A 23061-nucleotide genomic window follows, 5' to 3' on the forward strand; every position below is an offset into this window, starting at 1 on the left:
GGAGCAACGTTGAGCATCCTTTCATGTGCCTATTGGCAATCTGGATGTCTTCTTTAGAGAAGTGTTTATTCATGTTTTCTGCCCATTTCTTCACTGGATTATTTGTTTTTTGGGTGTGGAGTTCGGTGAGCTCTTTATAGATTTTGGATACTAGCCCTTTGTCCGATATGTCATTTGCAAATACCTTTTCCCATTCTGTCTGTTGCCTTTTAGTTTTGTTGGTTGTTTCCTTTGCTGTGCAGAAGCTTTTTATCTTCATGAGGTCCCAATAGTTCATTTTTGCTTTTAATTCCCTTGCCTTTGGGGATGTGTCAAGTAAGAAATTGCTGCGGCTGAGGTCAGAGAGGTCTTTTCCTGCTTTCTCCTCTAGGGTTTTGATGGTTTCCTGCCTCACATTCAAGTCCTTTATCCATTTTGAGTTTATTTTTGTGAATGGTGTGAGAAAGTGGTCTAGTTTCAACCTTCTGCATGTTGCTGTCCAGTTCTCCCAGTACCATTTGTTAAAGAGACTGTCTTTTTTTCCATTGGATATTCTTTCTGGCTTTGTCAAAGATTAGTTGGTCATACTTTTGTGGGTCCAATTCTGGAGTCTGTATTCTATTCCATTGGTCTATATGTCTGTTTTTGTGCCAATACCATGCTGTCTTGATGATTACAGCTTTGTAGTAGAGGCTAAAGTCTGGGATTGTGATGCCTCCCGCTTTGGTCTTCTTCTTCAAAATTGCTTTGGCTATTCGGGGTCTTTTGTGGTTCCACACAAATTTCAGGATTGCTTGTTCTAGCTTCGAGAAGAATGCTGGTGCAAGTTGGATTGGGATTGCATTGATGTGTAGATTGCTTTGGGTGGTATTGACATTTTAACAATATTCTTCCAATCCATGAGCACGGAATGTTTTTCCATTTCTTTATATCTTCTTCAATTTCCTTCATAAGCTTTCTGTAGTTTTCAGCATACAGATCTTTTGCATCTTTGGTTAGGTTTATTCCTAGGTATTTTATGCTTCTTGGTGCAATTGTGAATGGGATCAGTTTCTTTATTTGTCTTTCTGTTGCTTCATTGTTAGTGTATAAGAATGCAACTGATTTCTGTAGCCTGCAACTTTGCTGAATTCATGTATCAGTTCTAGCACACTTTTGGTGGAGTCTATCAGATTTTCCATGTATAATATCATGTCATCTGCAAAAAGTGAAAGCTTAACTCCATCTGTGCCAATTTTGATGCCTTTGATTTAATTTTGTTGTCTGATTGCTGATGCTAGCACTTCCAACACTATGTTAAACAACAGCGGTGATAGTGGACATCCCTGTCTTGTTCCTGATCTCACGGGCAAAGCTCTCAGTTTTTCCCCATTGAGGATGATATTAGTTGTGGGCTTTTCATACATGGCTTTTATGATGTTTAAGTATGTTCCTCCTATCCCGACTTTCTCGAAGGTTTTATTAAGAAAGGATGCTGGGGGCGCCTGGGTGGCGCAGTCGGTTAAGCGTCCGACTTCAGCCAGGTCACGATCTCGCGGTCCGTGAGTTCGAGCCCCGCGTCGGGCTCTGGGCTGATGGCTCGGAGCCTGGAGCCGGTTTCCGATTCTGTGTCTCCCTCTCTCTCTGCCCCTCCCCCGTTCATGCTCTGTCTCTCTCTGTCCCAAAAATAAATAAAAAACGTTGAAAAAAAAAAAAAAAAGAAAGGATGCTGAACTTTGTCAGATGCTTTTTCTGCATCGATTGACAGAATCATATGGTTCTTGTCTTTTCTTTTATTAATGTGATGTATCACATTGATTGCTTTGTGAATATTGAACCAGCCCCGCAGCCCATGAATGAATCTCACTTGATCATGGTGAATAATTCTTTTTATATGCTGTTGAATTCGATTTGCTAGTATCTTATTGAGAATTTTTGCACCGATATTGATCAGGGATATTGGCCTGTAGTTCTCTTTCTTTGCTGGCTCTGTGTCTGGTTTGGGAAACAAAGGAATGCTGGCTTCATAGAATGAGTCTGGAAGTTTTCCTTCCCTTTCTATTTTTTGGTACAACTTGAGAAGGATAGGTATTATCTCTGCTTTCAATGTCTGGTAGAATTCCTCCGTGAAGCCATCTGGTCCTGGACTCTTATTTGTTAGATTTTTTGATAACTGATTCAATTTCTTCACTGGTTATGGATCCGTTCAAGTTTTCTATTTTTTCCTGTTTGAGTTTTGGAAGTGTGTGGGTGCTTAGGAATTTGTCCATTTTTTCCAGGTTGTCCAGTTTGTTGGCATGTAATTTTTCATAGTATTCCCTGATAATTGCTTGTATTTCTGAGGGATTGTTTGAAATAATTCCATTTTCATTCATGATTTTATCTATTTGGGTCATCTCCCTTTTCTTTTTGAGAAGCCTGGCTAGAGGTTTATCAATTTTGTTTATTTTTTCAAAAAACCAACTCTTGGTTTCATTGATCTGCTCTACAGTTTTTTGAGATTCTATATTGTTTATTTCTGCTCTGATCTTTATTATTTCTCTTCTTCTACTGAGTTTGGGGTGTCTTCGCTGTGCTGCTTCTAGTTCCTTCAGGTATGCTGTTATATTTTGTATTTAGGATTTTTCTTGTTTCTTGAGATAGGCCTGGATTGCAATGTATTTTCCTCTCAGGACTGCCTTCGCTGCATCCCAAAGCGTTTGGATTGTTGTATTTTCATTTTCAGTTGTTTCCATATATTTTTTAATTTCTTCTCTAATTGCCTGGTTGACCCATTCATTCTTTAGTAGGGTGTTCTTTAACCTCCATGCTTTTGGAGGTTTTCCAGACTTTTTCCTGTGTTTGATTTCAAGCTTCATGGCACTGTGGTCTGAAGGTATGCATGGTATGATCTCAATTCTTGTATACTTATGAAGGGCTGTTTTGTGACCCAGTATGTGATCTATCTTGGAGAATGTTCCATGTGCACTCGAGAAGAAAGTATATTCTGTTGCTTTGGGATGCAGAGTTCTAAATATATCTGTCAAGTCCATCTGATCCAATGTATCATTTAGGGCTGTTGTTTCTTTATTGATCTTGTGTCTAGATGATCTATCCATTGTTGTAAGTGGAGTATTAAAGTCCCCTGCAATTTACCACATTCTTATCAATAAGGTTGCTTATGTTTGTGAGTAATTGTTTTATATATTTGGGGGCTCCCGTATTTGGCACATAGACATTTATAATTGTTAGCTCTTCCTGATGGATAGACCCTGCAATTATTATATAATGCCCTTTTTCATCTCTTGTTACAGCCTTTAATTTAAAGTCTAGTTTGTCTGATACAAGTATGGCTACTCCAGCTTTCTTTTGACTTCCAGTAGCATGATAGATAGTTCTCCATCCCCTCACTTTCAATCTGAAGGTGTCCTAGGTCTAAAATGAGTCTCTTGAAGACAGCAAATAGATGGGCCTTGTTTTTTTTATCCATTCTGATACCCCACGTCTTTTGGTTGGAGCATTTAGCCCATTTACATTCAGTGTTATTACAGAAAGATATGGGTTTAGAGTCATTGTGATGTCTGTAGGTTTCATGCTTGTAGTGATGTTTCTGGTACTTTGTCTCACAGGATCCCCCTTAGGATCTCTTGTAGGGCTGGTTTAGTGGTGATGAATTCCTTCAGTTTTTGTTTGTTTGGGAAGACCTTTATCTCTCCTTCTATTCTAAATGACAGACTTGTTGAATAAAGGATTCTCAGCTGCATATTTTTTCTGTTCATCACATTCAAGATTTCCTGTCATTCCTTTCTGTCCTGCCAAGTTTCAGTAGGTAGATCCATCACTAGTCTTATCGGTCTCCCTTTATATGTTAGATCATGTTTATCCCTAGCTGTTTTCAGAATTTTCATCGTTGTATTTTGCCAGTTTCACTATGATATGTGGTGTAGAAGATCTATTCAAGTTACGTCTGAAGGGAGTTCTCGTTTCCTCTTGGATTTCAATGCCTTTTTCCTTCCCCAGATCAGGGAAGTTCTCAGCTATGATTTGTTCAAGTACACCTTCAGCCCCTTTCTCTATCTCTTCCTCTTCTGGAATTCCTTTGATACGGATATTGTTCTGTTTGATTGCATTACTTAGTTCTCTAATTCTCTCCTCATACTCTGGGTTTTTTTATCTCTCTTTTTCTCAGCTTCCTCTTTGTCCATAATTTTATCTTCTAATTCACCTATTCTCTCCTCTGCCTCTTCAATCCAAGTGTGGTCACCTCCATTTTATTTTGCACCTCATTTATAACATTTTTTAGTTCCTCATGCCTATTTCTTAGTCCCTTGATCTCTGTAGCAATAGATTCTCTGCTGTCCTCTTTACTTTTTTCAAGCCCAGTGATTAATTTTATGACTATTATTCTAAATTCTTGTTGCATTGTATTGCTTAAATTGTTTTTGATCAATTCATTAGCTGTCGCTACTTCCTAGAGTTTGTTTTGAGGCGAATTCTTCCGTTTCATCATTTTGGATAGTCCTTGGGGTGGCACGGAACTGCAGGGCACTTCCCTTGTGCTATTTGGAGTAACTTGTGTTGGTGGGGGGGGGCTGCAGTCAGACCCGATGTCTGTCCCCAACCCACCAATGGGGCCACAGTCAGACTTGTATGTACCTTATCTTCCCCTCTCCCAGGGGCAGGACTCACTGTGGATTGGTGTGGCCCCTGTCTGGGCTACTTGCACACTGCCAGGCTTGTGGAGTTGTTTTGATGGGATCTGGCGTATTAGCTGTGGTGGATCCGCAGGGTGCCCAGGGGTGGGAGGGGCAGGCTTAGCTTGTTTTGCGCTGGTGGTCCCCTGCAGGAGGTGCCCTGCAGCACCCGAGGGAGGCAGGCAGACCCGTTGGAGAGATGGATCCAGAGAAGCACAGCGTTGGGTGTTTGCATGGTGCAAGCAAGTTTGGTGCCGTGAACTGGTTCCCTTTGGGATTTCGGCTGGGGGATGGGAGAGGGAGATGGCGCTGTCCAGAGCCTTTGTTCCCCACCGAGCTGAGGTCTGTCTTTCAGGGCTCAACACCTCTCCCTCCTGGCGTCCTCTCACCCTCCCAGCTCTCTGAGAGCAGAGCTGTTGACTTATAAGTTACAGATGTTAAGTCCCGCTGGTGTCGGAACTCACACAGTCTGGCCCCTCCGCTTTTGCAAGCCAGACTCGGGGATTCCACCTTGCCGGGCGGGCTGCCCCTCCACCACCCTGGCTCCCTCCTGCAGTCCGTGTAGCGTGCACTGCCTCTCTGCCCTTCGTACCCTCTTCCGTGGGCCCCTAGGATCCTTTTTAAACTAGTGTCATAAATTTCGGCAGGGCAGTTAAAAAGGAGTTTTCTAAAAGTCTTAAACAAATGGACATAAGTGTAGATAACTTAAGTGTCATAATACCACTTGGCATTGTATAATATAGCTCTTATGCTCTCAGTAACTCCTTCTATTTGGCAATATGGATATTATACCATGTCCCTCTCATATGACCATATGCCACATGACTGTCAAAGAGGGAGTAAATTGTAGTTGTAGATCATAAGGAGGGAAGGATAGGAAGCTATTCTCAGCAGTGGTTCTCCATTGGGCATTTTTGGTTGGCACTGTGAATGGGAAGAGGGTGCTACCATTATTTAGTGAGTGGGAGCCAAGGATGGTAAACATGTTGCTTTGTGTGGGGAGTAGGAGGCAGTCCTGAACAGAATATTGTTTCATCTAAAGTGCCTCCGTGTCCTGTGGAGAAGCACTTCAAAGTATGCTGTTGTGAGCAATCATCATTGCTCAAATTATTTCAGAAACATTTGCCAGGTGCTGCCAAAAATCATACTTAAAATATAGTTTGCAAATAGCCAGTTGACAATATGGATGCCCACCTTTGTGACTGGTCTCCTAATCTTTTCCCTGTTCACTCTGACACTGATCCATCAGTGGGTGGTGGTAGAGTCATTATCATTTCTCAGGCTCTAAGACTATCTGCCTTTCTTTATTTCTTGTGCATAACCATTGTTGGCCACCTAGATCAGAGGGTAAAGGTATGAAATCACATTTGTAAGTCTTTTCCTAGTCCACTCAACAGTGGATTGAAGAACAGGGTGAGTGGATAGATGAATTGAACTTGTTATTCCCTTTTTTCTTGAGATTTTTTTTTTTTTGAAGAGAGAGAGCAAATGCATGCACAAGGTCCGGGGGAGGGGGTGCCACAGTCGGTTAAGCTTTTGCCTTCAGCTCAGGTCATGATGTCATTGTTCTTGGGTTTGAGCCCCACATTGGGCTCTGTGTTGATGGCTTAGAGCCTGGAGCCTGCTTTGGATTCTGTGTCTCCCTCTCTCTCTGCCCCTCCCTGCTCAGGCTGTGTCTTTATCTCTCTCTCTCTCTCAAAACTAAACAAACATTAAAAAAATTTAAGTTAATATTTAAAAAAAAAAGTGTGAGAGAGAGAGGTAGCGGAGGTGGGGGGGGAGGGAGGGAGGGAGGGAGGGAGAGAGAGAGAGAGAGAGAGAAGTGAAATCAGGAGTCAGTGTTTAAGTGTGATTTAAAGAGACACAGTTTGGGGCACCTGGCTGGCTAAGTCAGTAGAGCATGCAACTCTTGGTCTCGGAGTTGTGAGTTCAAGCCCCATGTTCAGTGTAGAGATTACTTAAAAATAAAATCTTAAAAAAAATAAAGAGACACAGTTTATTGATTTGGGAAGGATATAATATAACCACATTTGGTTATTACTGGAAGAAAGATGCCAAAAATTATACTAATTCAGTTTTAGGATTGAATTGAATTCCAGTTAAAGTGAAATTAGTTTTAATAGCATTTCAACTCAGGAATTCAGGTAAAACTGAGTCTTGGTTTGTATACTTAGAAACTAATTTGCTGAATTCTGTGGTTCCTGGACATCTAAAGTCTGTCTGGAGCTTAATCTTTTTTCTCTGATGTTTACTAGTAGAGTAGTTGCTGGGCATGTTCTGTGAATTTATCTTAATGGTTCCCTGGAGCACTGTGTAGTTTTATGGTTAATCACTGTGGTTTAAAAAAAAACCTCAATTATACATTGTAGCACTGATCATTTTCTGGAATCCTTAAAAAACTTTTTGCTATATATTATTTAACTTTAGCTTGGAAATTGTGAAGACTTTTGCTAATGTGGGTCTGAGTGTCATGGTTTCTTATTGCAGGGATACCACTTTAGGTGGATCCGTGAACACTGTGTCTGAACTGATTGACTACATAGGGTGGCTGTCCACTACTGCAATGCGCTTGGAAAGCAACAATACTTTCTTACTGCACTTTATTTTGGATTTCTATGAGAAGGTAGTACACATCCCATATTGTCTATTTTGATTTTTGTGTTGGCTGTCCGCTTTACTGGTCTATTTAAATTTTATGTACAACTACTAAGTTGGATTGTGACTATGTTTAACACAGTTAAAATAAGCTTCTTATTTTGAAGTTCATGATTAGATTCTCACCTAAATAACTGATTTACATAAAATGGAGAAACAAATGGTTTTTGTGAAAAGTTCAGGTACTGCTTTAATAGACATTCTATGATTATGGTCTTCTTATATTTTATAGTATTTGATGTGGACAAAACTATTATCGGAAGTAGCTACTAATCTCAGTTTTCTTGGCTTCCTCCCTGCACTAATTGTCTTGTGCTGTATATTTTAGAAGCATGCTCATTTTCCATGTTGATAGCTAACTAATATGATAAATCACTATTAATGGGACTTAATACTCCCTTAAGGACTCCCTTCTCCTCTCTTCCCAACTTAAAGCGCTCTCCCCAGAAAAAAATGGAATATTTTAGTAATGACATTGTAGAAATAATCCTTTATGGCAAGTTTGATGTTTAGTGAGGTACATTTTTAAGCAGGCTGTGATTACCTATTCAATTTATGAATCAGGCAGACTCAAATGTGATGTTCTATTATTGCTTATTCTCTATTGATAAATCTTTGGGTGAACTTGGTTGAGGGGTTCTGGGAAATAATATGTATACTGATGTTATCATTCTTCCCAAAAGGTATGTGACATATATATAAATTATAACCTTCCACTAGTGGTATTGTTTCCTCCGGGGATCTTCTATCCTGCTCTCCTCAGCCTAGATTCCAGTATCCTGAACCAGCTGTGTTATATCATGGACAGGTACAAAACATTTTTACTGTTTTATATAAATTAACACATCATACTTCTATCTTTGTTTTTCAACTATACAATAAATTATAATTTATACCCTGTAATATATTGTATACAATAAAATATTAAAGACAATAAAACTATTTTTATTTCCTGCCAGAACCTATTGAAATAGGAAACATGTCTTTCTTTTGGTAATGACCTTCTAATATGGGACTATTTTAACTGTGTTTTTGAAATGTCACCATGGGGGATATGATTTTAAAAAATTCATAGTTAATGGTAATAAAAGGCACAGCATGAATAATATAGTCAGTGATATTGTAATAGCATTGTATGGTGACAGCTACAGTGGTAGACATAGTATAATGCGTATACTTGTCAAATCACTGTGTGGTACATTTGAAACTAACATTGTGTGTCAGCCACACTCAAATTTTAAAAAGTTAAAAAAAAAAATTCTTAGTTAACAAATCTTTTGTGCAGTGGTACTGGTGCCCTCAGCATTGTCCATTCTCATTGCTGTGTCCTAAAGAAAAATTAGTTAGTTGCTGGCAACTAGTTTAGTTCTATGTAGTATCTCTGGTAAAAAGAACATTTTTAGGGCACTTGGGTGGCTCAGTTGGTTAAGCGTCCAGCTCTTGATTTTGGCTAAGGTCATGATCTCACTGTTTGTGAGTTGAAGCCCCGCATCAGGCTCTGTGCTGACAGTGTGGAGCCTGCTTGGGATTCTCTCTCTCCCCTCTCTCTCTGCCCCTACCCCGCTTTCTATCTCTCTCAAAATAAATAAATAAACTTTAAAAAAAGTGAACATTTTCTGGTAGATGAGGGGAGATATTGCCAATTATATGAAACTGTAAGAGGAGTTTCTGATCCCCTCTAATTCTTTCACTTATAGACTTAAATTACTCTTTTTATTTTTTAAATGTTTATTTATTTATTTTGAGAGAGAGAGCACGCATGTGAGCAAGGGAGGGGTGGAGAGAGAGGGAGAGAATCCCAAGCAGGCTCTGGCCCTTCAGTGCAGAGCCTGATGTGGGGCTTGATCCCACGAACTGTGAGGTCATGACCTGAGCTGAAATCAATAGTCGGACGCTTAACCAACTGAGCCACCCAGGTGCCCCTGAAATTACTCTTTTAGTCCACAATTGTCGTAGACCCCTTTGGCATAACTTTAAGGATTATACCAAGGTTAGAATGTTTATAAACTAATTAATAAATTTTCTTGTTCCCAGGCAAGAAAAAAATAAATTTATAAGTTTCCCGTTTATCCTTTCCACTGTACCTTTTTTCTACATTAAGAGAACATGTTTTATATCAGTGACTGCTCTTGAGCCTCTATTAATTTTTTATAGTGAAACATTAAAAGCATTTCCTTCATTGGTTTTTCTTTTTTATTCAGGCAGCTAAAATTTACATATAGTTAAGTGCATATCTTAAATGTACAACTCAGTATTTGAGCATCTATTAACTTTTATCTTTAAGAGCAGTGTAGCACAGAAGAATAAAAACCTTAACTAGACAGCTGGGTATTTGTGTATGTCACATCTGCATATATTTACATTTAAAATGGACACTTTTGGGGTGCCTGGGTGGATCAGTTGGTTAAGCAGCTGACTTCGGCTCAGGTCATGACCTCATGGTTCATGGGTTTGAGCCCCACGTCAGGCTCCATGCTGACAGCTCGGAGCCTGGGGTCTGCTTTGGATTCTGTGTCTCCCTCTCTCTCTGCTCCTTCCCCATTCACGCTCTGTCTCTCTCTCAAAAATAAATAAACATTAAAAAAATTTTAATGTACACTTTCATGTTTACACATTTCAAAAGCATTCAATGTTCAAAATTTCATTCTGTTCTCCATTTTAGGTATCGTAAAAATTTGACTGCTGCAAAGAAAAATGAGTTGGTACAAAAGGTATGGATGACAAAGCTCTGTATTAAATCACCATTGTTGAAAAATTGAGTTTGGATATATATGATCTATTGGGAATAAGAAGGAAAGGAAGAAAAGATTATAATGAGAATATTTCTTTTCTTTCCCAACAGACAAAATCAGAGTTCAATTTCAGCACCAAGACCTATAAAGAATTTAATCACTATTTGACAGTGATGGTTGGTTGCCTGTGGACATCCAAACCTTTCCAGAAAGGATTGTACATTGACCATGAAGTCATAGAAAAAGCTGGAGTAGCAGATTATAAAAGCAGTTTAAATTTAGTTCATCACCCAGCTCTATTGAGTTATACAGTTTCCTTTCTGCTCCAGGTAAGGACGTTTAAAGGATTTTTAGATTTTATGTAGGAGTGCTATAATGGCAGAAATAGGAAATGCAATAAATTGTGTCTGAATTGTAAGACGTGTTCATTCATTCCTTTTTTAGTGTCAGCTAGATTTTTGGACATTGTTCTAGGTTCTGGAGGTTCAAAGTTAATTTAAGTAAGTTTCTATCCTCCCAAGGAGGATTATCCTCCAGGCTTGGGCTTGTGGCAAAGACAGACTTGTAAATATTATTACAGTATAGTGAGGTGAAATGAGAAAAAGGTACCGTTGTGAGAAAGATGGGGGAGTGATTGTTAGTTCAGTTCTACTTGGGTAGAGATGGTACCAGGTAAGAAATGGCTGTGAAGAAGTGGAAACTCTCATAAAATCCTTCTAGACAAATGGAAAATGTAGGCTACACCAAAGACTGCTGATTTGATGGCTGTCACTTTGCTGGCAGGGAGGGGTTCCAGTCTCCTTAGGATTTTACCAGCCTTGTCATTTTCACCACTATCAGTGACTTGAGGAATTCAAATGGTGTGCATATCAAATGTGTAAATGACACAATATGATGGGATTACAGATACACTGATAGAATCTAGATTCAGAATTCCCTTAACAGATTGGAACACTGAGAAATCTAACAAGATGGAAAAGAAATGTACAGGAGGGGGGAGATATTTATTGAATAAATGTTTAATATATGCATGTAATGAATCAGACAGTGTGGTAAACAAGACACATCTGGGTGTTGTCCTTGGTGTTTGTGGTCTAGTTAGGGTGGTGGTCATTAAATATAATGAGAGTAATGATGAGTAATATAGGGAAAGTACAGAGGACATTGAAAAAAATATACAGGGGTACTAACCCAGTTCAGGCTTTACAGAAGTGGTGCCAGTCAGAGCTTTGAGTGATGAGCATGATCTTGCCAAGATGGAGAAGTATTTGAAGAAAAATGCAAAGATAGATAAGGGGTCAGTAGACTTTTTCCATTAGAGGGCCAGATTGTAAATATTTTAGGCTTTGCAGGCCATGTTGTCTCCATCAAGACTACTCAGCCTTGTCATTGTAGCATGAAAGTAGCAATAGACAGTGGGTAAACAAATGGGTTGAGTTGTGTTCTAATGAAAGTTTATTTACAGAAACAGGCATTGGGTTGGATGTGAGACCTGGGCCGTGGTTTGCTGACCCCTATTTAGAGCTTACCACGTTTGGGGAACTTACGTAGAATTGTAGGGCTTGAGCAGGGATTCTCCCTTAACTGAGAAGTACCCAGGGTGCTTTTCTAAAGTATACATCCTTGATGCTCCCACCCTGAGATTCTGATCTAATAACAATATGGTGACATCCAGAATCTGCTTTTTTAATATAATTGTTGTGATATACAACCAGGGTTGAGAACCACTAGTTTAGACTGTAGCATTATAGGATATGAGGTTTTGAAGTGTAGTCAAGGACCAGATGGTGAAAAAATTAGTTTGTAGGCCTTCAGAAACGTATTGAATGATTTCGGTATTTGCATTAAAATTATATTTTTAAGTACATAGAGGGATTTCAGAGGTGTATAATTTAGTGATTTTCTGATATTCGTTCTTTCTTTCTCATCTTCATAATAATTTGTCTGATTTGTATATATATATAAACTTGTTTCAAATTCATAGTATTTATATTACTATTAACAATGAGACTACTGGATGAAATTTGAAATAATTTTAGTTCTTTTTGCTTCTGGACTAAATCCTACTAATACTGTACAGAGCATGTACTTTATTTTATATACATTTAGGTATATTTGTTTCAGTTTCTTTTCATGCTTTAGAGGTTACTTTTAACATAAAATATGTAAAACATTTACCTAGTTCCAAATCTAAACTGTAGAAATGTCTCTTCCATCCTTGTCTCCTTCTTCTTCTCTCTTCTTTGTCTTTAGGTAGCCATTTTTATTGCTTCTTGTTTTAACCATCCAGTGTTGCCTTTCTTTAACTTAGTAAACATTGTTTTATAATCTGATAATTCCAGTATCAGAAGTGTTTGTGTGTACTGCTTGCCTCCTTTTTCTGCTGCTTCTTCCTCATATTGCTTAATTTCTTTGTGTGTCTGGTTATCTTTGGCCATGTGCTGGATACCTGGAATATTATCTGTAGAAGGAATCAGATTAGAGTGATATCTTCCTGCAGAGAGAACTTTCATTTACTTCCATAGATACCTAGGAGTGCTCTTTGTCTGGGACTACCCTAATACAAGTACTATGCCTAAGGTTCCCTTGATCATAGGTGGATAGACCAGCCTTTGAGAAGGCGAATTTATTTCTGATGAACTCTTACCTTGAAGGTATAGCCTTTTGAGTCTCTAGTTTAAATTGGGGGTTGGGTTATAAGAGTTCCCACTTTGGCAGAACCTGTGCTTTGACTTTAGTTACCTTTGCCCTTGGAAGCTGTGGAAGAAAAGCCAAGAGCGACTTTGAGAATGAGGTTTACCCATCTGGCTTCTCACGTTCTAGATACTGGCTTACCTTTCCATAGATTTTGGCATTCCTTACCATAGCATTAGGTCTTTGTTACTTTTTTTTACAAAACTTTTTTCATGTTGTAAATTTCAAACATACACAAGTAGAGAGAATAGTAAAATAAATCCCCACATACCCATCACCCAGTTCAGTCTCTACTCCCAACCGGTTTTAACCCTCTCACCCCACCCAGTTACTTTGAAGCAAATACCAAATGTTATACAATTTTGCTGTAAATACTTCATTATATACCTCTAAAAGATAGGGCACTTTAAAAAAATTAGTCTTTTTAAAACAGCTTTATTAAGATATAATTCAAATACAGTATAATCCACACATTTAAAGTATATAGTTCAATGGCTTTTAGACTATTCACAGAGCTTTGCCTTCATGACAATATATTTTATAATATTTTTATTATCCTGGAAAGAAAATCTACACCCCTTAGCTGTCACTTCTGTCTCCCCATTTCCTGCCCCCATCCTAGGCAAATACTAATCTATTTTTATATCTATGTAGATTCACTTATTTTGGAATTTCATAAAAATAAACTCATAAAATATATGTTATTTTGTGACTGGTTTCTTTTACTTAGCATAATGTTTTCAAGGTTTATCTATGGCATAGCATGTATCAGTATTTCATTTGTTTTTATTGCCAGATAATATATTTTTGGGGCAGATATATTTCATTTTGCTTATCCATTAGTTGATGGACTTTTGTGTTATTTCCACTTTTTAGCTATTGTGAATGATGTTTCTATAAGGATTTGTATACAAGGTTTTGTGTGAACATGTTTTCATTTCTCTTGGGGATATACTTAGAGGTGGGAATGCTGGATTATATGGTATAATCCATATTTAATTATTGGAGGAACTTCCAGACTGTTTTTGAAAGTAGCTGTACCATTTTGCATTTGTACCAACAGTGTGTGAGGGTTCTGTTTTCCCCATATCTTCCCCAAGACTTGTTATTCTTTTTTTTATTCTAGCCATCCTAGAGGGTGTGATACAGTACCGTATTGTGGTTTCAGTTTTTATTTCCCTGATAGCTGTTTATGTTCAGCATCTTTTTATGTGCTTATTGCCCATTGCCCATTATATATTTTCTTTGGAAAAAGGTCTGTTCAGACCTTTTGCCCATTTTTTAAAGTTTATTTATTTTGAGAGAAAGAATGAGCAAGGGAAGGGCAGAGAGAGAGGGGAACAGATGATGTGCAGCGGGATCTGTGCTGACAGCAGAGAGCAAGATGCAGGGCTCGAACTCAAGAACCATGAGATCGTGACCTAAGCCAAAATCAAGAGTCAGACCATTTTTTGGTTTACTTTTACTTTAAATTAGTTTATTCTGGGGGCACCTGGGTGGCTCAGTCGGTTAAACGTGTGACTTCAGCTTAGGTCATGATTTCCCGGTCTGTGGGTTCGAGCCCTGCATAGGGCACTGTGCTGACAGCTCAGAGCCTGGAGCGTGCTTCAGATTCTGGGTTTCCCTCTTTCTCTGCCCCTCCCCCACTTGTGCTCTGTCTCTCTCTCTCAAAGATAAATGAACATTTAGAAAAATAAAAAATAAATTAGTTTATTTTTTTTTAATTTTTTTTTAACGTTTATTTATTTTTGAGACAGAGAGAGACAGAGCATGAACGGGGGAGGGGCAGAGAGAGAGGGAGACACAGAATCGGAAGCAGTCTCCAGGCTCTGAGCCATCAGCCCAGAGCCCGACGCGGGGCTCGAACTCATGGACCGCGAGATCGTGACCTGAGCTGATGTCGGACGCTTAACCAACTGAGCCACCCAGGAGCCCCTAAATTAGTTTATTTTTAATGTATTTGTTTTATTGTTATCGACTCATTGAGAATCATTTCTATATTCTAAATTACTTATCAGAGAAATGATTTATAAAAGTTTTCTACTCTGTGGGTTGTCTTTTCATTGTTGCTATCTTTTGAAGGACAAAAGTTTTTAATTTTGTTGAACTTTTAATTTATGAATTTTTTTCCTTTATCATTTGTGCTTTTGAAAAATGACTTTGTATGTCCTTGTCTCCCCAGCACCTGGCAACCACCATTCTGCTCTCAATTTCTAGGAATATGTTTGTTTGTTTATTTATGTATATGTTTATTTTTGAGAGAGAGTGAGCACAAGTGGGGGAGGTGCAGAGAGAGAAAGGGAAACCGAGCATCTGAAGCGGGCTCCACACTGGCAGCAGAGAGATCATGACCTGATCCGAAGTTGGATGCTCAACCAACTGAGCCACCCAGGTGTCCCAAGTTTGATTATTTTAGATTCACCACATAAGTGGTACCATGTAATATTTGTCCTTCTGTGTTTAGCTTATTTCACCTAGCATAATTTCCTTCAGGTTTATCCATGTTGTCCTAAATGGCAGGATTTCTTCCTTTTTTTAATTAAAAATTTTTTATAGATTTTTTAATTTTGAATTTTTCTTTCTATAATTTATTTGTTTTCTTAAATTTATATCCAAGTTAGTTAGCACATGGTGCCACAATGATTTCAGGAGTAGATTCCTTAAGCCCCTCCCTTTCCCATTTAGCCAATCCCCCCCGCACAACCCCTCCAGCAACCCTCTGTTCTCTATATTTAAGAGTCTCTTATGTTTTGTCCCTCTCCCTGTTTTTATATTATTTTTGCTTCCCTTCCCTTATGCTCATCTGTTTTGTATCTTAAAGTCCTCGTATGAGTGAAGTCATATGATATGTGTCTTTCTGTGACTGGCTAATTTTGCTTAGCGTAATACCCTCTAGTTCCATCCACGTAGGTGCAAATGGCAAGATTTCATTCTTTTTGATTGCCAGGTAATACTCCATTGTATATATATACCACATCTTCTTTATCTGTATATATACCACATCTTCTTTATCCATTCATCCATCGATGGACATTTGGGCTATCAACAATAGTGCTGCTATAATCATTGGGGTGCATGTGCCCCTTTGAAACAGCATATGTATCCGTTGGATAAATACCTAGTGGTGCAATTGCTGGGTCATAGGCTAGTTCTATTTTCAATTTTTTGAGGAACTTCTATACTGTTTTCCAGAGTGGCCACACCAGTTTGCATTCCCACCAGCAGTGCAAAAGATCCTCTTTCTCTACATCCTCGCCAACATCTATTGTTGCCTGAGTTGTTAATGTTAGCCATTCTGACAGGTGTGAGGTGGTATCTCATTGTGGTTTTGATTTGTATTTCCCTGATGATGAGTGATATTGAGCATTTTTTCATGTGTCGGTTGGCCACCTGGATGTCTTTGGAGAAGTGTCTATTCATGTTTTTTGCCCATTTCTTCACTGGCTTGTTTTTTGGGTGTTGAGTAAATTCTTTATAAATTTTGGATACTAACCCTTTATCTGATAGGTCATTTGTAAATATCTTCTCCCATTCTGTCACTTGCCGTTTAGTTTTGCTGATTGTTTCCTTCGCTGTGCAGAAGCTTTTTATTTTGATGAAGTCCCAGTAGTTCATTTTTGCTTTGGTTTTCCTCACTGCCGGAGACGTGTTGAGTAAGAAGCTGCTGCAGCCAAGGTCAAAGAGGTTTTTGCCAGTTTTTTCCTCTAGGATTTTGATGTCGTCCTGTCTTACATTTAGGTCTTTCATCCATTTTGAGTTTGTTTTTGTAAGTGTTGTAAGGTAGGGGTCCAATTTCATTCTTTTGCATATGGATACCCAGTTTTCCCAGCACCATTTATTGGAGAGACTCTCCTTTCCCAAGTGTGTATTCTTGGCACCCTTGTAATTTCTGAGCTCTGTTCTGTTCCATTGGTTTGTGTCTGTTTTTATACAAGTACCATATTGTTTTGATTACTGAGGCTTTGCTATATATTTTGAAATCAGGAAGTATGATTTCTCTAGCTTTGTTATTCTTGCTGAAAATTCTTTTGACTATTCAGGGTCTTTTGTAGTTCTCTATGAATTTCATAGTTTTTTTTTTCTTTCTGTAAAGAATGCCATTAGGATTTTGATAGGGATTGCATTGAATCTTTGAATCTGTATGTTGCTTTGGCTAGTATGTATATTTTACCAATATTAATTCTCAGAATCCATGAACACAGGATGTCTTTCAAACATTTTTACATATATTTTCATTTCTTATATTGGTGTTTTATAGTTTCTCAGTGTATAAGTCTTTCATATCCTTTGGTTAAGTTTATTCCTAAATATTTCATTCTTTTGAAAACTATTATAAATAGGATTTTCTTAATTACCTTTTTGGATAATTGGTTGTTAGTGTATTGTTTGTGCTTTTGATGTCATAGCTCAGAAATCACTGCCTAACCCAAGATCATGAATTTATTCCCATGTTTTGTGTATGAGTTTTATAATTTTAGCTCTTATATTTAGATTTTTTAGATTAAAAATTGTGATTTTTTTTTAGATTAAAAAATTGTGTTAATTTTTGCATAGGATGTGATATAGGTATCTAACTCCATTTTTTGGCATGTGGTGCTTCAGTTTTCCTAATACCATTTGTTGAAAAGACTTCTTTTCCTTTAAAATTTTTTTAACATTTATTTATTATTGAGAGACAGGGCATGAGCATGAGAGGTGCAGAGAGAGAGAGAGAGAATCTGAAGCAGGTTCCAGTTTACAAAATGTTACATTAGTTTCAGTTGTACAACATAGTGATTCAGTCTTTCTATACATTATGCTATGCTCATCACAAGTGTTGCTACCATGTGTCACCATATAATGCTGTACCTTTTATTTCCATGACTCCATTCATTTGATAACTGGAAGCCGTGTATCCCACTCCCCACCACTCATTTTGCTTATCCCTCATACTCCCCCTTCCTTCTGGCAGCCATCAGTTCTCTGTATTTATAGGTCTAATTCTGCCTTTTGTTTGCTTGTTCATTTGTTTAGTTTTTTAGATTTAACATGAGTGAAATATGGTATTTGTTTTTCTCAGTCTGACTTATTTAATTTAGCATAATACGCTCTAGATCCACCCATGTCTGTTTGCTCTTTGATGGATATTTGGATTACTTTCCACTTTTGGCTCTTGAAAATAATGCTGCTATGAACATGGCTATAAAATTGTATGTTCAAGTCCTTGCTTTCAGTTCTTTTGGGTATATAGCCAGAAGTGGAATTGCTGGATCATATGGTAATTCTATTTATATTTTTTTGAAGAAACACTGTGCTGTTTTCCGTAGGTGTTTCCATATTAATTTTATATTCATACCAGCAGGGCACATGGGTTCCAATTTCTCCATGTCCTCACCAACACTTCTTATTTTCCCCCTTTTTTTTTAAATAGCCATCCTATGAATGTGAAGTGGTACCTCATTGTGGTTTTGATTCTCATTTCCCTAATGATTAGTATGTAGAGCATCTTTTCCTGTGTTCATTGGTCATCTGTATATCTTCTTTGGAGGAATGTCTATTCAAGTCCCTTGCCCATTTTTTCAAATCAAGTTATTTATTTTTTTGTTGTTGAGTTGTATGAGTTCTTTATATAAAAAGTCTGGGGGTGCCTGAGTGGCTCAGTTGGTTAAACATCTGGCTCTTGATCTCGGCTCAGGTCATGATCTCATGGCCTGTGATAGTGAGCTTCATGTCAGGCTCTTCACTGACAGCATGGAGCTTGCTTGGGATTCTCACTCTCTCTCTCTCTGCCCCTGCCCCCACTCATATCACATGCTGTCTTTCTCAAAATAAATAAACTTTTAAAAAAGGTAATAAAAATTAAAAATCTGGATATTTACCCCTTATCAGATAAATGATTTACAAAATATCCCCCCATTCTATAGGTTGCCTTTTCACTCTTTTAATTGTGCCTGTTAATATATAGAAGTTTTCAAGTTTAAGGTAGCCCCATTTGCCTTTTTTTCTGTTTTTGCTTTTGTTGCCTGTACTTTCAGTGTCATATCCAAGACATCATTGCATAATCCAATGTCATAAAGCTTTCCTCCTGTGTCTTCTTCTAGGGATTTTATAGTTTTAAGTTTTATGTGTAGGTTTATAATTCATTTTGAATTAATTATTGTATATGGTATAAAGTAAGTGGTCACCTCTATTCTTCTGCTTGTGTATATCTGGTTCTCCCAGCACTATTTGTTACAGAGACTGTTCTTTCCCCTTTAAATGATTTTGAAACCTTTTTCAAAGATAATTTGACCATATTATACATGAGGGTTTATTTCTCAGCTCTCTGTTCTGTTCCACTGGTATATAGGTCTGTCTTCATGCCAGTACCATACTGTTTTAATTACTGTAACTTTGGAGTAAGTTTTGGAATTAGGAAGTCTGAGACTCCTATGGGTCCACTTAAATGCAGAATTTTTTTCTTTCTCTTTTTTTCTTTTTTTAATTAAAAAAATTTAACATTTATTTATTCTTGAGAGAGAGAGAACATGAGCGGGGTAGAGGCAGAGAGAGGGAGACAGAAGATCCAAAGCAGGTTCTGCTCTGTGAGCACAGAGCCCACTCCAACCCATGACCGTGAGATCATGACCTAAGCTGAAACCAAGAGTTGGTTGCTTAACCGACTGAGCCACCCAGGTACCCCCTTTTTTTTCAATAAATACAGTACAGTACTGTAAATGTATTTTCCTGATGGTTTTCTTAATAACATTTTTTTCTCTAGCTTACTCTATTGTAAGAATACAATGTATAGGGGCGCCTGGGTGGCTCAGTCAGTTAAGCCGCCGACTTCGGCTCAGGTCATGATCTCGCAGTCCGTGAGTTCAAGCCCCGCTTCGGGCTCTGTGCTGACAGCTCAGAGCCTGGAGCCTGTTTCAGATTCTGTGTCTCCCTCTCTCTGACCCTCCCCCATTCATGCTCTGTCTCTCTCTGTCTCAAAAATAAATAAACGTTAAAAAAAAATTTAAGAATACAATGTATAATGTGTATAAAATATGCGTTAATTGACAGGTTATTGGTAAGACTTCAGGTCAACAGTATACTATTAGTAGTTAAGTTTTTGGGGAGTCAAAGTTACACACAGAGTTTTTGACTGTGCCAGGGTTGGCACTCCTAACCCCCTGTATTCAAGGGTCACCTGTAATTTCTTTTTGCTTTGAGTTTAGTTTGCCTTCCTGTTTCTAGTTTAAGGCAGTAGTTTAGATTATTCAATTGAAATCTTCCTTCATTCTTTTTTTTAAGTTTATTTATTTTGAGAGAGAGAGAGTGCAAGTGGAGGAGGAGCAGAGAGAGAGAGGGAGAGAATCCCAAGCAGGTTCCACACAGCCAGTGCAGAGCCCAGTGTGGGGCTCGATCCCACAAACTGCGAGAGATCATGGCCTAAGCTGAAGTCATGGCCTAACCTGACTGAGCCACCCAGGTGCCCCTCCTTCATTCTTAATGTAGGTATTTACAGCCCTGACCTTTCAGCCACACTCACATAGGAAAGATCAGGTCACATGCCCCAGACACTTGCTGTTCTTACAGAATTTTAGTAGATTTTCTTGAATAAATATTGTTATATTTGTACATTAATATACCCTTAGGACAATTTCCAGATACTTTAAGTGCTGGGTTTTTAAAAATGGTCTTTGCCAAATTTTCTCATTTTCTGGGGAGTGTGTCCATAGAACTCATGATCTTCTCCTGGGAGTGAAACTCCATATGGACACTTTTTATCATAAAGCACCCACATTCAATTTCTTGAATATCCTTCTAGAGATATATTGTATATTTCTGTGTAAATGATCTTTTACAACATTATATACGATATCTACTGCCTCTTGAATTTTTGACTCAATATCTTGGCTTTGTTTCATTTTTGTATGCAAAGGGCTGCCTCATTCTTTTTGTTGTCTCCATAGTATTCCATCATATGAATCTATATTAAAGTTAAGCATGTAAGTTGTAAGTTGAGCATTTAAGTTGTTTCTAGTTCTGTTTTGAAATTATACTCTAATGAATATTCTTTTTTTAATTTTTAAAATTTATTTTTGAGAGAGAGAGAGATTGACTGTGGGAGGGGCAGAGAGAGAGGGAGAGAGAGAGAATCCCAAGCAGGCTCCACACTGTCAGCACAGGGTCTCATGCGGGGCTTGAACCCACGAACTGTGAGATCATGACCTGAGCTGAAACCAAGAGTCAGATGCTTAACTGACGAAGCCACCCAGGTGTCCCTCTAATGAATATTCTTAAACCATATACATCATTTCATACATATACAAGTGTGTCTGGATAAAATTGCTCTCAAGTGGAATTGTTCTCAAAGGTTATGTCTTTTTAATTTTGTTGGGTGTTGTTAAATTCCTTTCAGTAGAATTCATACAGATTTACATTACTGCTAACCATGAATGGTTGTTGGTTTCTCCATACCCAGTCAATAATGTTGCATCCAGTTCTTATTTGGCAAAGCATGTAATAAACCATAGATAAAGTATAAATGATTTTTATAAGTCAAATAATTTTTTCTTCTAGACCGTGTGTGTTATAAAATTCAGTCTCTAAAGTAGTAAATATTATCAACTAGAACATAGGTGAGCAAACTCATTTTGAAAGATCAGGAATTGACACATTCTTTTAAAGCAGAAAACAGTTTTTAAAATGTTTATTAAGGAAGGTTGGTTCTGACTAGAAGATTTAAATTCTAGTGGCATAGAGCACATTTGGCAAAATGTGAAACTGCCAGTTTTTTTAAAAAATTTTTTTAATGTTTATTTATTTCTGAGACAAAGAGAGACAGAGCATGAGTGGGGGAGGGGCAGAGAGAGAGGGAGACACAGAATCTGAAGCAGGCTCCAGCCTCCGAGCTGTCAGCACAGAGCCCGACGTGGGGCTCAAACTCAGGAAACGTCAGATCATGACCTGAGCTGAAGTTGGACGCTCAACCGACTGAGCCACCCAGACGCCCCTGAAACTGCCAGTTTTTAAACTGATGATGTTTCTATATGGTTCTGAAAGTACTAGGCTTTAATGTCAATCTTTGTTTTAAAAAGAGCGCCTTTTTGAGCCCTTGTCACCAACTAACTGTTCATTATCTAAGTATCTTACCTTTGAGATGGTAAAAATAACCTCTGATACCATGGTAGTATGATTTGATTCTGACATTTTGATTTTACTGAATTTTAACATTGTTAATGTTTCAAATTAGTCAGCTTTTTAGAGATAATTTAGTAAATATAATTTGACCAGTTTTCAGTGTCAAAGAGCTCTGTTCACTTAATGAGTCAAAATATTTTCAACATTTGAAGAGCCTTCATTTCAGGCAATTCTGAAGCTCTACATTTTATTATCATAATTACCTTTGAATCAATAGTTGTTTCTTTATTCATTCAACAAATATTTTTGTGTTTACTGTGCTTCTCACACTGGGAGTATAGTGCCTATGGAGACAAATACCAGTATCTCTGCCCAAATGGAGTTTATATTCTAATGAGAACAAACAATAAACAAGTAAGGAATAAATAAACATGATAATTATAAATTTTGAGAAGTGCTATGAAGAACATAAACAGGGTGGGGTGAGAGAAAGTGACTGGGGAGTTGTGAGGAATGGGTATTTAAGGAAGGCTTTTTGAGAAGGTGGTATTTGGTCTGAGATTTCTTCTAAAAGATGAGAATAAGCCAGCCTAAGAATAGCTGGAAGAAGAGCATTCTAGGCAGTGGGAATGGCACAGTGGCTCAAGGGGTTCAAGGGAAAAATGAAGGCCAGTTTGGCTTAGAGCTTAAGGAAAAGAGGGAAAATGGAATGAAATAAGGTGGCAGAGATTCAGGGGCTATCTCTCTTATGAGTCTGTTAGGAGTGTCATGGGAAACAATTAAAAAATTTTAAAGCAGGGTTGTAGTATGGTCTGAGTTTATGTTTAATAGACATCACTTTGGCTTTTTTCTGGAGGACAGAGTTATAAGAGGAGGCCCAAGTGGCTGCAGGGGCACCAATAAGGAGGCTGTTGGTGGAGTCTATACAGGAGATAGCAATAGAGATTTGTATATATGTGGTGGTAGTGGAGATGGATAGAAGTGGACTGGTTTGAGATATATTGCAGAGGTAGAACAGGCAGGACTTGATGATTTTATTGGAAGTGGGAATGAGGAAAAGAAAAGGACTTTCGAGTTTTTTTACTTGAGCAACTGGGTTGATGTTGGTTCCACTTATTAATAACAGGAATAATGATGAAAGAATAGGAGAAGTTATTTTGGTTTTGGGGGAGGGCAAGTTGAGACTCAAGTTCTGTTTTGACCTACTTAGGTTTGAGATACCTGTTAGATATCTAAGAGAAGTGTAATTAGGCAGTTTG

At 38.0% G+C, this 23061-nt stretch overlaps 1 protein-coding gene across 3 annotated transcripts in view; it reads left to right on the forward strand.

The window, feature by feature from the left end:
• The window catches only part of CENPI (centromere protein I), an 80963-nt gene that overhangs the window by 52301 nt on the left and 5601 nt on the right, over window positions 1-23061 (forward strand). For all 3 annotated transcript variants that reach the window (XM_042975065.1, XM_042975066.1, XM_015542899.2), the window contains exons 15-18: window positions 7119-7254; window positions 7970-8094; window positions 9949-9997; window positions 10129-10347. In XM_042975065.1, the coding sequence (XP_042830999.1) occupies window positions 7119-7254; window positions 7970-8094; window positions 9949-9997; window positions 10129-10347 (529 nt within the window). The remainder of the gene's footprint in view (window positions 1-7118; window positions 7255-7969; window positions 8095-9948; window positions 9998-10128; window positions 10348-23061) is intronic.

This window comes from Panthera tigris, chromosome X, assembly GCF_018350195.1.
Source record: "Panthera tigris isolate Pti1 chromosome X, P.tigris_Pti1_mat1.1, whole genome shotgun sequence".
NCBI lineage: Eukaryota > Metazoa > Chordata > Mammalia > Carnivora > Felidae > Panthera > Panthera tigris.